The sequence below is a fragment of the Salvelinus sp. IW2-2015 genome, linkage group LG26 (genome assembly GCF_002910315.2).
Source record: "Salvelinus sp. IW2-2015 linkage group LG26, ASM291031v2, whole genome shotgun sequence".
NCBI lineage: Eukaryota > Metazoa > Chordata > Actinopteri > Salmoniformes > Salmonidae > Salvelinus > Salvelinus sp. IW2-2015.
In genome coordinates, this window is record NC_036866.1 from 41,983,571 (window position 1) to 41,999,401 (window position 15,831).

Genomic DNA, 15,831 nt, shown 5'->3' on the forward strand with positions numbered 1-15,831 from the left:
ACTGGGTGTAGGTAATCGGTAAATGAGTGTGGCATATGGAATGGCAGTGTTTTCCAAACGAAACACAAGACCTGTTGGGTTTGAATGATGTGTCTAATGTAGAGAACTGTGTTAAGTGTTTTGCAAAAAGTGTGTTTTACAATTGAAAACTGAGTGTAAAGCAGATAATGGGCTTGCAGTGTTGCAGACTTGGTCTGGAGATCAGGTACATGGGTTAATGGTTTCACTGAGTGTGCCTCAAGTACCACCTTTAGTGTGTAAGAGATTGTATAAAACTGTAAGACACTTTTTGCCCTTTGCAACCACATACCTACAGTATGTGAGAGTGGATTCTCGGCCCTCACTAGCATGAAAACTAAATACAGGCACAGACTGTGTGTTGAAAATGATTTAAGACTGAGACTCTCTCCAATACAACCCAACATTGCAGAGTTATGTGCATCCTTTCAAGCACACCCTTCTCATTAACCTTTGGTGAGTTATTCACCATTTTCAATGAACAAATAAGGTTTTATATGTAAAATGGTTAAATAAAGAGCAAAATGATTGATTATTATTGTATTATTATTTGTGCCCTGGTCCTATAAGAGCTCGTTGTCACTTCCCACGAGCCGGGTTGTGACAAAAACTCACACTCAATCTAATGTTTAATAAATGTATCCTATAGTGTGTGTGTGGCAGGCTTACAATGATGGAGAAAAAAAAACATTTGAGAGTGCGTTGACACTGGTGCTAGAGGGGGTACGCAGCTGGAGGTTGAATGTTTGAAGGGGTACGGGACTATAAAAAGTTTGGGAACCACTGCACTAACAGATAGACAGGCATTGAAGCGTTAACATGTCTTGTCAACGTGAGAGAACGGCATAACAATGACAAAAGATTATAATGGGAATGTCACTAGAGCAATTTAAACAGGCTAGAATAAATACGCATTTCAATGTAGTTATTGCGTAGAAGCAGGGTGGCTGCAAAGAAATGGCTCAGACAACCCCTGGGTAGGGGGGGAGGCTGCTGTTGGACCACCCCCGGTGAACAGTAATTAAATCTTGCTGTTCAAATTAGGTTTTTAGCTTGCTGTGACATGTTTTTGTTTAGACTCAAATTGGACACACTTCACGTCTCACACACCCATAGTCAAACTTAAGGGAGAGAATTCAGAGAGGGTAGAGGGATAGAGAGGGAAGAAGGAAGGGAGGGAGTGAGAGAGATGGAGAGAGAGAGAAGGAGAAGGAGGGGGACAAAGAGAGATGTGGAGGGAGAGAGAGACGGAGAGGGAGAGATTGGGAAAGAGAGAGGGTGAGGGAGAGAGTGAAGGAAAACAAGAAGCTGGGAAAGCTTTGATGTGATTGAATGTGCTTTACTTTCTCAGGCTCACCTCAACTGAGTGCAGCCATGCCCCATTGTTTAGAGTCTCTGTTTGAAAAGCGCCAAGTTCTGAACAAAAGTCTGCCACGGTTTTTGGAGGGCCGTTGTTAGTTACCCGAGGTAGTCTTTCATAAAGCAGGCAGACAATGAAATATGACAAAAATAAATGAATCTACCTTGAATAATTGCAATGTGTTTCTGAGATGCATAGTACAATACATACAATTAATTCATAGTATATGCTTTGGATGAGGGCTGTTGATTAAAGTGCTGTAAAATGAAGTGATCATTTGGAGGAGATTCACTTCAGTAGCGTAGTAGATTCCTTTGCAGAAGGAATGTTCTGTGAGTTGCAAAAAATGTGAAATACAGTACTGAGAGAGTAGGCCTCAATTGGGGGAAATAGAGGGAAAGAAAGTGTGAAAGTGAGAAAAGATAACAGGGTGGCACTTCAATGCCAGTTAGATTATAAATACTGCACAGTGAAAAGTAGGATCTGTTTTCACAAGAAGCTCTGAAATTACGATTTGCATTGATTCAATTAAAGAGGACAGGGCCGTTTCTTGCTTCTTGGGGTGCCGAAGCGTGATTTAGTTGGGGGTCCCCCCCACCTCGCAGGCAAAACATTTTAGTGGCCCTCTTGGCATTGTAGAGATAATGTTGCAGATTCAATGCACATTTTCTGCAATTCTACACATTTTTCATGGGGCAGAGATACATTTGTGCAGGTTTTAAACTCATTTCATGTAATTTTACTCATTTTGCAATGGGGCAGAGAGAAATCGATGTATGTTGAAAACGAATTTCCTGAAATTCTAAACATTTTGCCATGGAGTTGAGAGAAATATTTGCAGTTTTAAAGCTCATTTCCTGCAGTGATACACATTTTGCCATGACTTCTGCCATGTTCATATGATATCTGAGTAAGAGTGTCTTACAAAATCAATAGGGGCCCCCTAGAGGTCAGGGCCCCCGGGCACATGCCTTGCATGCCAGATCAGTAATTCGGTCATGATTACTACAAGGCTTAGATAGCTGGCTAGACTAATTTAACTAGTCATCTATAAAATGTTAACTGACATGGGCTAATTGAGTGACTGTCAGTGACTGACAATCACTCAAACAGGAAACTGATGATGCGCTACAACATTTTAAAATTGCTCGTTGCGTATTCTACTATCCTAACAGTTATTTGAGACAACGACTGACTTCCTAAAATATTGGTTGGGAGCCCCCTAGCGGCACTTACTTCGCTTATGCCTACAAACGGCACTGGAAGAGGAACAATCATTTTAAATGGCATGTGAGTTATTATTACTCTCTGTCATATCATAGTGAACTTTCTTCCCTCCCTGAGAGCAGTGGAATCAATGATCTGCTAATCAATTAGAGTTTTGGGCTAGAGGATATCCAAGCTGGTCCAAGAACCCATCCAAGTAGCCTAAGCCTATGGTAGGTATATTGGATAATTCAACGTGTAATGACCCCGTAACAATCATTGAGAGTAGAATGCAACTTTTAGCTCCAAACCATGAAGTTGATATAGATTGAAAAAGGTTAGTGGTAGTTAGACAATTAACAGAATTATTATTGGATTAACTATGCATTTATAGAGTGATGTTGCCCGCATGCCTGTGTAGAACCACCACACTAGCTGCGCTATTTTTAGAGGGTCAGTGTCTGAGGAAGGCTGAGGGAGGGTGGACGGCTCAGGCTTGAGTCAACCTGCTGAATATTACATTGATCCCTCTCTGGACCTTCTCATCACTGTCCCCTCCCCTTACCTCCCCTCAGCCCCCCTCCTCTCCCTTCCTCCCCTCCCCTCACCTCCCCTCTGCCCTCACCATATGGGCACGGAAGCCAAACAGATGCTCATAAATTTAGATGAGATGTTTTGGGGATGATATTTTGGACGGCCCACACTGAGACAGTTGACTCAGCTATGAGAGAGAGGCCATACTGTACTGCCACTGGACTGGTTACGCTGTCTGATTAATGAGTAGTAGAGTATTCACTGGCCTCCTTACCTAGTGCATGAGTCAGACAGCATAGGACTATAGTGGTGAAGGTCTGGGAAGGTCATTGAGGAGTGTTCTAATAAACTCTCTGAAGACAAGTAGCATCGAATAGCAATGAATAGCCCCCACGAGCAACTTAACAGGGAAGTTAGGGACCAATATACACAGTCAGTTAGGAAAGCAAAGGCTAGCTTCTTCAAAAAGAAATTAGCATCCTGTAGCACAAATTCCAAAAAGTTTTGGGACAATGTAAAGTCCATGGGTAATAAGAGCACCTCCTCCCAGCTGCCCACTGCACTGAGGCTAGGAAACACTGTCACCACCGATAAATCCACGATAATCCAGAAATTCAATAACCATTTTTCTACAGCTGGCCATGCTTTCCACCTGGCTACCCCTACCTCTGCCAACAGCGCTACACCCCCCGCAGCAACTTGTCATAGCCCGCCCCCCCCCCCCCCCCCCTGCTTCTCCTTCACCCAAATCCAGATAGCTGATGTTCTGAAAGAGCTGCAAAATCTGGACCCTTACAATCAGCTGGGCTAGACAATCTGGACCCTCTCTTTCTAAAATTATCCACCGCAATTGTTGCAACCCCTATTACTAGCCTGTTCAACCTCTCTTTCGTCTGAGATGCCTAAAGATTGGAAAGCTGCCGCGGTCATCCCCCTCTTCAAAGGGGGAGACACTCTAGACCCAAACTGTTATAGACCTATATCCATCCTGCCCTGCCTTTCTAAAGTCTTCGGAAGCAAAGTTAACAAACAGATCACCGACCATTTCGAATCCCACCGTACCTTCTCCGCTATGCAATCTGGTTTCCGAGCTGGTCATGGGTGCACCTCAGCCACGCTCAAGGTCCTAAACAAATATCATAACTGCCATCGATAAAAGACAGTACTGTGCAGCCGTCTTCATCGACCTGGCCAAGGCTTTCGACTCTGTCAATCACCGTTGAGCCTTGGTTTCTCAAATAATTGCCTCGCCTGGTTCACCAACTACTTCTCAGATAGAGTTCAGCGTGTCAAATCGGGGGGCCTGTTGTCCGGACCTCTGGCAGTCTCTATGGGGGTGCCACAGAGTTCAATTCTCGGGCCGACTCTTTTCTCAGTATATATCAATGGTGTCGCTCTTGTTGCTGGTGATTCCCTGATCCACCTCTACGCAGACGACACCATTCTGTATACTTCTGGCCCTTCTTTGGACACTGTGTTAACAAACCTCCAGACGAGCTTCAATGCCATACAACATTCCTTCCATGGCCTCCAACTGCTCTTAAATGCTAGTAAAACTAAATGCATGCTTTTCAACCGATCGCTGCCCGCACCCACCCGCTTGACTAGCATCACTACACTGGACGGTTCTGACTTAGAATATGTGGACAACTACAAATACCTAGGTGTCTGGTTAGACTGTAAACTCTTCTTCCAGACTCACATTAAGCATCTCCAATCCAAAATTAAATCTAGAATCGGCTTCCTATTTCGCAAAAAAAGCCTCCTTCACTCCTGCTGCTAAACATACCCTCATAAAACTGACTATTATGGTGGAAAATTGCAAGATTATGTTATAATACTTTTATTGCATCAAATGGTTGTTTTTATGCAACAGAATAGAGTTTTCTTATAACTATTGTGTGTGTGTTCTACTGAGGATGGGCCTCTGGGAGATAACACTGACAGGAGATTTACCATGTCTTTTGGGTGATAAAACCTAAAGAGCATTCCAGAGCATGAGTTAATGTTTCTGTTCTATATGGGGCCAGACACTGGTCTCTACACAATGAAAACTGTTGACACAGCAGATACTGTTTGCTATGTATTATAGGTATCTTTCATACAAATCTTAACCTTGTGACCCATTCTATATATCTGTTGTTCGTCATGTAGGTTGAAAGGGGTGTATCTTGGCTATAAAATACCTTTGTACTTTTGTCTCGGGGCTCTCAACGAATCATCTGAGCGTGAATCGTCGACCAGCCATGACCAGCCATCATTATCGTAGAGCACTCAATCGATTCACTTTATATGTGTGCGTTGTATTGACCTGCTCCCTTATTAATAAGTGATTAAAGATTTAGTTTAAGTATAACTCTGACTTGTGTGATAATTTTGTCTCTCCTCATTTGATAGTAACGAAATTAACCACCACACTATCCTACCGATCCTTGACTTCGGCAATGTTATTTACAAAATAGCCTCCAACACTCTACTCAGCAAATTAGGTGTAGTCTATCACAGTGCCATCCGTTTTGTCACCAAAGCCCCATATACTACCCACCACTGCGACCTGTATGCTCTCGTTGGCTGGCCCTCGCTTCATATTTGTCGCCAAACCCACTGGCTCCAGGTCATCTATAAGTCTTTGCTAGGTAAAGCCCCGCCTTATCTCAGCTCACTGGTCACCATAGCAATGCCCACCCGTAGCTCGCGCTCCAGCAAGTATATTTCACTGGTCATCCTCAAAGTCAACTCCTCTTTTGGCCGCCTTTCCGTCCAGTTCTCTGCTGCCAATGACTGGAGCGAATTGCAAAAATCACTGAAGCTGGAGACTTATATCTCCCTCACTAACTTTAAGCACCAGCTGTCAGAGCAGCTTACCGATCACTGCAACTGTACACAGCCCATCTGTAAATAGCCCACCCAACTACCTCATCCCCATATTATTTTTTATTTTTGCTCTATTGCACCCCAGTATCTCTACTTGCACATCATCATCTGCACATCTATCACTCCAGTGTTAATGATATTGTAATTATTTCGCCACTATGGCCTATTTATTTCCTTACCTCCCTAATCTTACTACATTTGCACACACTGTATATAGATTTTTCTATTGTGTTATTGACTGTACGTTTGTTTATCCCATGTGTAACACTGTGTTGTTGTTTTTGTTGCACTGCTTTGCTTTATCTTGGCCAGGTCGCAGTTGTAAATGAGAACTTGTTCTCAACTGGCCTACCTGGTTAAATAAAGGTGAAATAAAATAAAAAATAAAAGTAGTTATTTAGTGTTTAGCTAAATCAACTAGCGGCATGCTAATCATGTAGTCGCAAACAAGTATATTTAGTCTGTCTTCAATTTTGTTTACATCTGGGTAATTTGATTTGTTTCTTTAGTATTTCATGAGGCAACAACAGAAGCATAACAATAATGGTATTGGAATCGCACTGTACTCTCACTTTGACAATTACACCCTCCCTCTATGTCAATTTCCTTACATGGGTTATAGAATTATTGAACATCAGCATTTGTTTAATCTATTGTGTCCGTGAAGGATTCAAAAGGGAAAACCATAGCAAATTTCAATAAAGACATCACAAACCAATTTCAGGGTGTTCTGAATTTCCTTCTGGTTCTCAGAGAGAGGCAATTTAAACATGGATTCTGATGTGTTTCTTCTTTTATGCCATTATATTGATCTGTGATATGTAATTGACTAACTCGGCCATTTTCCAATTTATTTTTCTTTCACTGACCTGCTATTCAGCTTTTTCTTGTCAACGAACACAGACATTATTATTCTATTCCACAAACGAGGTGTGCCATCTTAACAACTGCAATAATAACAAGCTGTGTTCAATAAAAAACGTCTAGAATGGGTTTAGCCTAAAAAGAACATGTATTTCGAACATATTCTTGTCACGACTTCCGCCGAAGTCGGCTCCTCTCCTTGTTCGGGCGGCGTTTGGCGGTCGATGTCACCGGCTTTCTAGCCATCGCCGCTCCATTTTTCATTGTTCCATTTGTTTTGTCTTGTTCCCTGCACACCTGGTTTACATTCCCTAATCACACTGCATGTATTTATTCCTCTGTCCCCACCCATGTCTTTGTGTGAAATTGTTTTGTTACGTGTTTTGTTTGATGCGCCAGACTGGTTTTTCCCCCGGGTATCGTATTTTGACTCGTTGTATGTATTTGTCATACATTTGTATATTTGTGAGTGTTTTCGCACGTATGTACTTTTACCTGTGGCTGGAGGATTTTGGACGCAGTTGCGTCTGTCTTTTGTGCTTCTGCCAAATAAAGTGCGCTTGATCACAACTCACAACTCAGCAACCTTGACAATTCTCTTCATTACTGCACCAAATCCCAACAAATGAGAGGATAACTGCAAAGTCACGTAACTTAAAAAGGTACCAAAAGCACAACAACACTGAGCCAGATTCAATACCAAAGAGAGTTACAGTTGAAGTCGGAAGTTTACATACACCTTAGCCAGATACATTTAAACTCCGTTTTTCACAATTCCTGACATTTAATCCTAGTAAAAATTCCCTGTCTTAGGTCAGTTAGGATCACCACTTTATTTTAAGAATGTGAAATGTCAGAATAATAGTTGAGAGAATGATTTATTTCAGCTTTAATCTCTTTTATCACATTCCCAGTGGGTCAGAAGTTTACATACACACAATTAATATTTGGTAGCATTGCCTTTAAATTGTTTATCTTGGGTCAAACGTTTCGGGTAGCCTTCCCCAAGCTTCTCACAATAAGTTGGGTGAATTTTGGCCCATTCCTCCTGACAGAGCTGGTGTTACTGAGTCAGGTTTGTAAGGTCTCCTTGCTCGCACACCCTTTTTCAGTTCTGCCCACAAATATTCTATAGGATTGAGGTCACGGCTTTGTGATGGCCACTCCAATACCTTGACTTTGTTGTCCTTAAAGCCATTTTGCCACAACTTTGGAAGTATGCTTGGGGTCATTGTTCATTTGGAAGACCCATTTGCGACCAATTATAAGTGAAATAATCTGTCTGTAAACAATTGTTGGAAAAATTACTTGTCATGCACAAAGTAGATGTCCTAACCGACTTGCCAAAACTTTAGTTTGTTAACAAGAAATTTGTGGAGTGGTTGAAAAACGAGTTTTAATGACTCCAACCTAAATGTATGTAAACTTCCGACTTCAACTGTATATCCACCCCTGACTCTGTCTGGGTTCTACGTCACCCATCTGTATCAGACAGTAGAACAAATCAGCCCCAGAAACCTCAGCTGGCTCCCAGTAAGTGGCTGTTATTACTAGAGACGCTTTTGCCACAGAGATCATAGCATCCACTTGTGATTACACAGCAGGGAATAGACATAGTACAGCACAGCAATATAGTAGAGCACAAAACTGATGAAATTTGAAATAGCTTGTCTATCATGATCGCTCCGACAACGGTATTCCTATTGGCCAGAAGCTATCATTTACTGGACATTTATGATACCAAACATGCTTCACAATGTATTTTCTGTTTCAGTTTGTATGCACACCCATCTTTTTTTTCCTGTGTTGATTGTTTGTGACACAAAAAACAACTAAACTCTAATGGCATGACCTAATCTGAGATCAGTAAAGCTATGTGGAGACACACCAACACCCGCATCACGCATCCTATGTCTACTTGTATCTGTCTCTACCATGCTCTCTTTCATTACTGCCTATACCAATAAACAAACTAACAAACACACGCACACACACATACACACCTTCACCTACATCCCCACTCACCCACACACTTACCTGGGGTCTGCTGTTGGAGCATGTCTGAGAGGTCCTGGAGATGTACGAGGAGGAGTAAAGACCCGGCTCCCAAGAGCAGGAGGAACCAGAGGGAGCAGTAGAAGGAGCAGGGAAGCTTCATGATCGACACCATCACCCTCCTCCTGCCACACAGAGCCTCCAGTAGCCTACTGGTACAACTACACTCCCCCAAGAGCATACCTGCTCAGCCTCGGTCCTGCCACGGGAACCTGTGGCGGGGAGAGAGTAATAGTTACATTATTTGCGGCACATAGTTTTAAAAAGACATGGCAACAGCAGAAAAGCAAACAGGCTAGTCACAATGAATACGTAATAGGTAACAGCAAATGAATAAGGCTGTGTATTCAGATTGCAAACGAGTGCAGGGAATTACACCAGATATGACCAGAGGCAACAGACTGTAAAAAGACCATTGGTTTGTGAAAATAGATCAGGAGAGTCATTTGTAAAAACAAAGCGTACAGTAAGGTTGTGGTCAAATAGACTAGAGATGCCCAATTAAAACACAATCTAGAGAGGCAATTATTTATTTGCGACTAGCAAATTGGCAGTGTGAATACTGTGAGTACTTTCACAGATTGGTGTTGGATGCAGTGAGAGTTGAGTCTGCAGAGAAAAGAGGTGGTTAGAGCCAAGAGTGAATATTGTTAGTAATACAGAACGCATCCGTGTGGGTGGGTGTGTGTGTTTACTATCCAGGAACCTTGAAGAACGTCCTGCTGACTGGGCTTCTTGTTCCCAAGAGGCCAGGTAGAGCACATCTGTCTCTCTGGCGCACACTCAAAGAATACTCAGCAGGTGTGACTAGCTTTACAAATCAGGTGTCCACAAACACACACACACAGGCATGCATAGGCACACACACACATGGACGTTCAACTAGGTGTGATTAGGATGTCTCCTGAAACGAGACAATTCTGGGTAAAAAAACAACAACATCCCTACACCTATCCCATGCTTCATCAGGTTTTTTTGTATTGGGTGTTGATTGCTTTTCCCTGGAATCCAACCACCCTCTTCCTCTAGTGGTGATTGCTTTTCCCTCTTGTGTAGCCCATAGATTAAAATGGATCAAATGGGCATTCCCATTCAAGTCAATGTTCCCTCCCAGGTGGATGGACAAGGAGCCATTTGATGTTGGATTTGGCAATTATACTAATTACCTTCATGTGCTTTGTTGATTTAATTTCTATGGTTTAAGTCACGAGGAACGTTTACATTTATACTTAGATAGAATTAGTATTTTGAATATTCGTTCACAAGGTTATGGTGTGGCCCACATATTTTATCATTATATTTCATCATTTCCTTACAATACATACAAGCTCTGTATCAGTTATTTTGTTCATGCAAATGAAATGTGCAGTGTGCACCCACCCTTCACAGTCATCGAGCAGAAGGCTTTGACAATGGAAATCAATCTCATCCTGTTAATTAAGTAGCACCTCTGAACCTACTATTTTATTCTTCTCAGCACAAGATTGAGTTCATTTTCAATAAGCAGACAGCGCACTGAGCTCATAGAGTATTTAAAATAATATAAATTGTAATTATACTGTCACGTGACTAAGTTGACAATATAATACATGTTATTTTGATTGCATTATTTAATAATTATGATGATGATAATGAACTGTGATTAGAAACATTTGGYGGGTGCAGGGGGGGGGGGGAATCAGGGGATACATGTCTAACYGGTAAGCATAACAAGAAGGAATAGACAGTCTAACAATGTTGGAGGAATAACGTTCTCCTGAAGGAGAACTCCTGACAGACAGAGAAACACAATCCAGCCTGCATACACACACACACACATATACACACACACACACAGAGAATACACACACACACACACACACACACACACACACACACACACACACACACACACACACACACACACACACACACACACACACACACACACACACACACACACACACACACACAGAGTATGCTTTAGCCTGCCTGGAGTACCAGATGGGCAGGGTTGGTACATTGTTTTATTGGACTGTTATATTGGTTCCCGTGCGCCAGACAAGCTCAATTAAGCCCCGATAACGTTTTTGAAATGATTTCGAATAGTATTCGCACCAAGGTCTGGGGTTATCTGATGACATGACCTACAGAAAACCACAGCTCAAGGATTACATCCATCCATCCATCACACAGCGGATCCCCACACCATATATCCCAGAGATGGATCATCAGCACTCTGAAATAGGAAACGATTGGTCATATCGAACCACTCAGAACACGTTTGCTGTATCAATATTGTGACCCTCACTGTTATGATTTGAAGAACAAATGGGTGGGTCCGATGAGCTGTCTGCTGCTGCAATACTACCAACGAGTTATTGGTTTGGATCCGTGTACAAAGCTCTATTGGAGAAGAACAAGAGAAAATAAAAAAGACAACCCTGTGTGATTCGCCATTGTCAATTCATGACAAACTGCTCAACAGTAGTGGTTTGAAGCCTGTTTCTCTGCAAGAAGGCCTAGCCTATATCTCCCAGTGTAGTTTGTGGTTGGAGTTCCCCTTTAAGAGTTAACCGGTCATGAAGGGCAAAAATAAAAGTGATACAATTGCAGTTTAGATGCTTATTCACAGTTCTACGTTCTGCTGTTCTTGGCCATAATGTAAACTTTACCTCACCTCAGCTAATTTAGAGGTCAACAAACATATTGTGAGATTAACATACACATAGAGGATACAGAGCTCAATGTTCTGTACTGTACTATCGTTTGCAGCTGGGCTCCACATCATGTAATATAATATTATATGTTTAATCAGAGAATGAAGATGGATTAATCATTTCCTTAGCTGACATTAGTGATGTGCAGTTGGCAAACAATTTGTTCTTTTTGAACGGCTCTTTTTACTGACTTGATAGTCATGTTTCTTTTTTCCGAGTGATTTGTTCATTTTAGTAGTTTGTTTGACCTTTGCTGGCCGCAATGAAAACAGCAGGATAAATATGCGTTCCGACCACCAACTGTCTATAATACAGTATGTATCAACTGTCTATCATACAGTATGCACCAACTATCTATCATACAGTATGCACCAACTGTCTATCATACAGTATGCACCAACTGTCTATGCATACAGTATGCACCAACTGTCTATCATACAGTATGCACAAATGTCTATCATACAGTATGCACCAACTGTCTATAATACAGTATGTACCAAATGTCTATCTACAAGTATGCACCAACTATCTATCAATACAGTATGCACCAACTGTCTATAATACAGTATGCACCCAAATATCTATCATACAGTATGCACCAACTGTCTATAATACAGTATGCACCAACTGTTTATAATACAGTATGCACCAACTGTCTATCATACAGTATGCACCAACTATCTATCATACAGTATGCACAACTGTCTATAATACAGTATGCACAAATATCTATCATACAGTATGCACCAACTGTCTATAATACAGTATGCACCAACTGTCATAAATACAGTATGCACCAACTGTCTATCATACAGTATGCATCAACTGTCTATCATACAGTATGCACCAACTATCTATCATACAGTATGCACCCTGTCTATCATACAGTATGCACCAACTGTCTATCATACAGTATGCACAACTGTCTATCATAGAGTATGCACCAACTGTCTATCATACAGTATGCACCAACTGTCTATCATACAGTATGCACCAACTGTCTATCATACAGTATGCACCAACTGTCTTTCATACAGTATGCACCAAATGTCTATAACACAGTATGCACAACTGTCTATCATAGAGTATGCACCAACTGTCTAACATACAGTATGCACCAACTGTCTATATACAGTCTGCACCAACTGTCTATCATAGAGTATGCACCAACTGTCTATCATACAGTCTGCGCCAACTGTCTATCATACAGTATGTACCAACTGTCTAACATGCAGTATGCACCAACTGTCTATCATAGAGTATGCACAACTGTCTATAATACAGTATGCACCAATGTCTATAATACAGTATGCACCAACTGTCTATATTAGAGTATGTACCAACTGTCTAACATACAGTGTGCACCAACTGTGTATCATACAGTATGCCCAACTGTGTATCATACAGTATGCCCAAACTGTCTATCATACAGTATGCACCAACTGTCTATAATACAGTATGCACCAACTGTCTATAATACAGTATGCACCAAATATCTATCATACAGTATGCACAACTGTCTATAATACAGTATGCACCAACTGTCTATAATACAGTATGCACAACTGTCTATCATACAGTATGCATCAACTGTCTATCATACAGTATGCACCAACTATGCTATCATACAGTATGCACCCTGTCTATCATACAGTATGCACCACTGTCTATCATACAGTATGCACCAACTGTCTATCATAGAGTATGCACCAACTGTCTATCATACAGTATGCACCAACTGTCTATCATACAGTATTGCACCAACTGTCTATCATACAGTATGCACCAACTGTCTTTCATACAGTATGCACCAAATGTCTATAATACAGTATGCACCAACTGTCTATCATAGAGTATGCACCAACTGTCTAACATACATATGCACCAACTGTCTATCACAGTATGCACCACTGTCTATCATACAGTTGCACCAACTGTCTATCATAGAGTATGCACCAACTGTCTATTATACAGTCTGCGCCAACTGTCTATCATACAGTATGTACAACTGTTAACTGCAGTATGCACCAACTGTCTATCTAGAGTATGCACCAACTGTCTATAATACAGTATGCACCAAATGTCTATAATACAGTATGCACCAACTGTCTATCATAGAGTATGTACCAACTGTCTAACATACAGTGTGCACCAACTGTGTATCATACAGTATGCACCACTGTCTATCATACAGTATGCACAACTGTCTATCATACAGTCTGCACCAAAATGTATACGATACAGTATGCACCAACTGTCTATCATATAGTGTGCACCAAATGTCTATAATACAGTATGCACCAACTGTCTATCATAGGTATGCACCAACTGTCTAACATACAGTATGCACCAACTGTCTATCATACAGTATGCACCAACTGTCTATCATACAGTCTGCACCAACTGTCTATCAATAGCAGTATGCACCAACTGTCTATCATACAGTATGCACCAATGTCTATAATACGTATGCACCAACTGTCTATCATACAGTCTGCGCCAACTGTCTATCATAGAGTATGTACCAACTGTCTAACATACAGTGTGCACCAACTGTCTATCATACAGTATGCACAAATGTATATAATACAGTATGCACCAATTGTCTATCATATAGTGTGCACCAACTGTCTATATACAGTATGCACCACATGTCTATCATACAGTATGCACCAACTGTCTATCATACAGTATGCACCAACTGTCTATCATAGACTAGCACCAACTGTATATCATACAGTATGCACCAAATGTCTATAATACGTATGCACAACTGTCTATCATACAGTCTGCGCCAACTGTCTATCATACAGTATGCACCAATGTCTATAACAGTGATGCACCAACTGTCTAACATACAGTGTGCACCACTGTCTATCATACAGTATGCCCAAACTGTATCATACAGTATTCACCAACGTCTATCATACAATATGCACAATTGTCTATCATAGAGTATGCGCCAAATGTCTATCATAACAGTATGCACCAACTGTCTATCAAGAGTATGCACCGACTGTTATTATACAGTCTGCGCCAACTGCCTATCATACAGTATGCACCAACTGTCTATCATTGAGTATGCACCAACTGTCTATCATAAGTATGCACCAACTGTCTATCATACAGTATGCACAACTGTCTATCATACAGTCTTGCCAATGTCTATCATACAGTGTACCAACATTCTATCATCAGTATGCACCAAACTGTCTATCCTAGAGTATTGCCCAACTGTCTATCATACAGTATGCACAACTGTCTATCATACAGTATGCACCAACTGTCTATCATACAGTATGCACCAACTGTCTATCATACAGTATGCACCAACTGTCTACATACAGTATGACAACTGTCTATCATACTGTATGCCCAACTGTCTATCATGAGTATGCACCAACTGTCTATCATACAGTATGCACCAACTGTCTATCATACAGTCTGTGCCAACTGTCTATCATACAGCGTGACCAACTATCTATCATACAGTATGCACCAACTGTCTATCCTAGAGTATGCACACAACTGTCTATCATTACGTATGCACCAACTGTCTATCATACAGTATGCACCAACTGTCTTCATTACAGTCTGCACCAACTGTCTATCTACAGTATGCACCAACTGTCTATCATACAGTATGCACCAACTGTCTATCATACAGTCTGCACCAACTGTCTATCATACAGTATGCACCAACTGTCTATCATACAGTATGCACCAACTGTTCTATAATTCAGTCTGTGCAACTGTCTATCATACAGTTGTACCAACTGTCTATCATACAGTATTGCACCAGCTGTCTATCATACAGTATTCACCACTGTCTATCTACAGTCTGCGCCACTGTCTAACATACAGTATGCACCTACTGTGCTATCATAGAGTATGCATCAACTGTCTATCTACAAGTCTAATCATACAGGTCTGCACCAACAGTCTATCATACAGTATGTGCAGAACTGTTCTATCATAGGGTATTGCCCAAACTGTCTATCATAAGAGATGCACAACTGTCTATCATAAGTATGCACCATACGTACTATCAGTACAGTATGCACCAACTGTCTATCATACAGGTCTCAAACTGTCTATCATACAGTCATGCACCAGCTGTCTTCATACAGTATGCACCCAACTGTCTATCATACAGTTGCACCAAACTGTTAAACATCAGTATGCACCAACTGTCTATCATACAGTGTCTGCGCCAACTGT

The 15,831-nt window shown here is 41.3% G+C and overlaps 1 protein-coding gene across 1 annotated transcript in view; it reads right to left on the reverse strand.

Annotated features, from left to right (window-relative positions):
• The window catches only part of LOC111952298 (carbohydrate sulfotransferase 8), a 79,168-nt gene that overhangs the window by 53,388 nt on the left and 9,949 nt on the right, over positions 1-15,831 (reverse strand). The window contains exon 2 of the mRNA XM_023970862.2: positions 8,894-9,123. Coding sequence (XP_023826630.1) covers positions 8,894-9,092 — 199 coding nt within the window. The 5' untranslated portion in view covers positions 9,093-9,123. The remainder of the gene's footprint in view (positions 1-8,893; positions 9,124-15,831) is intronic.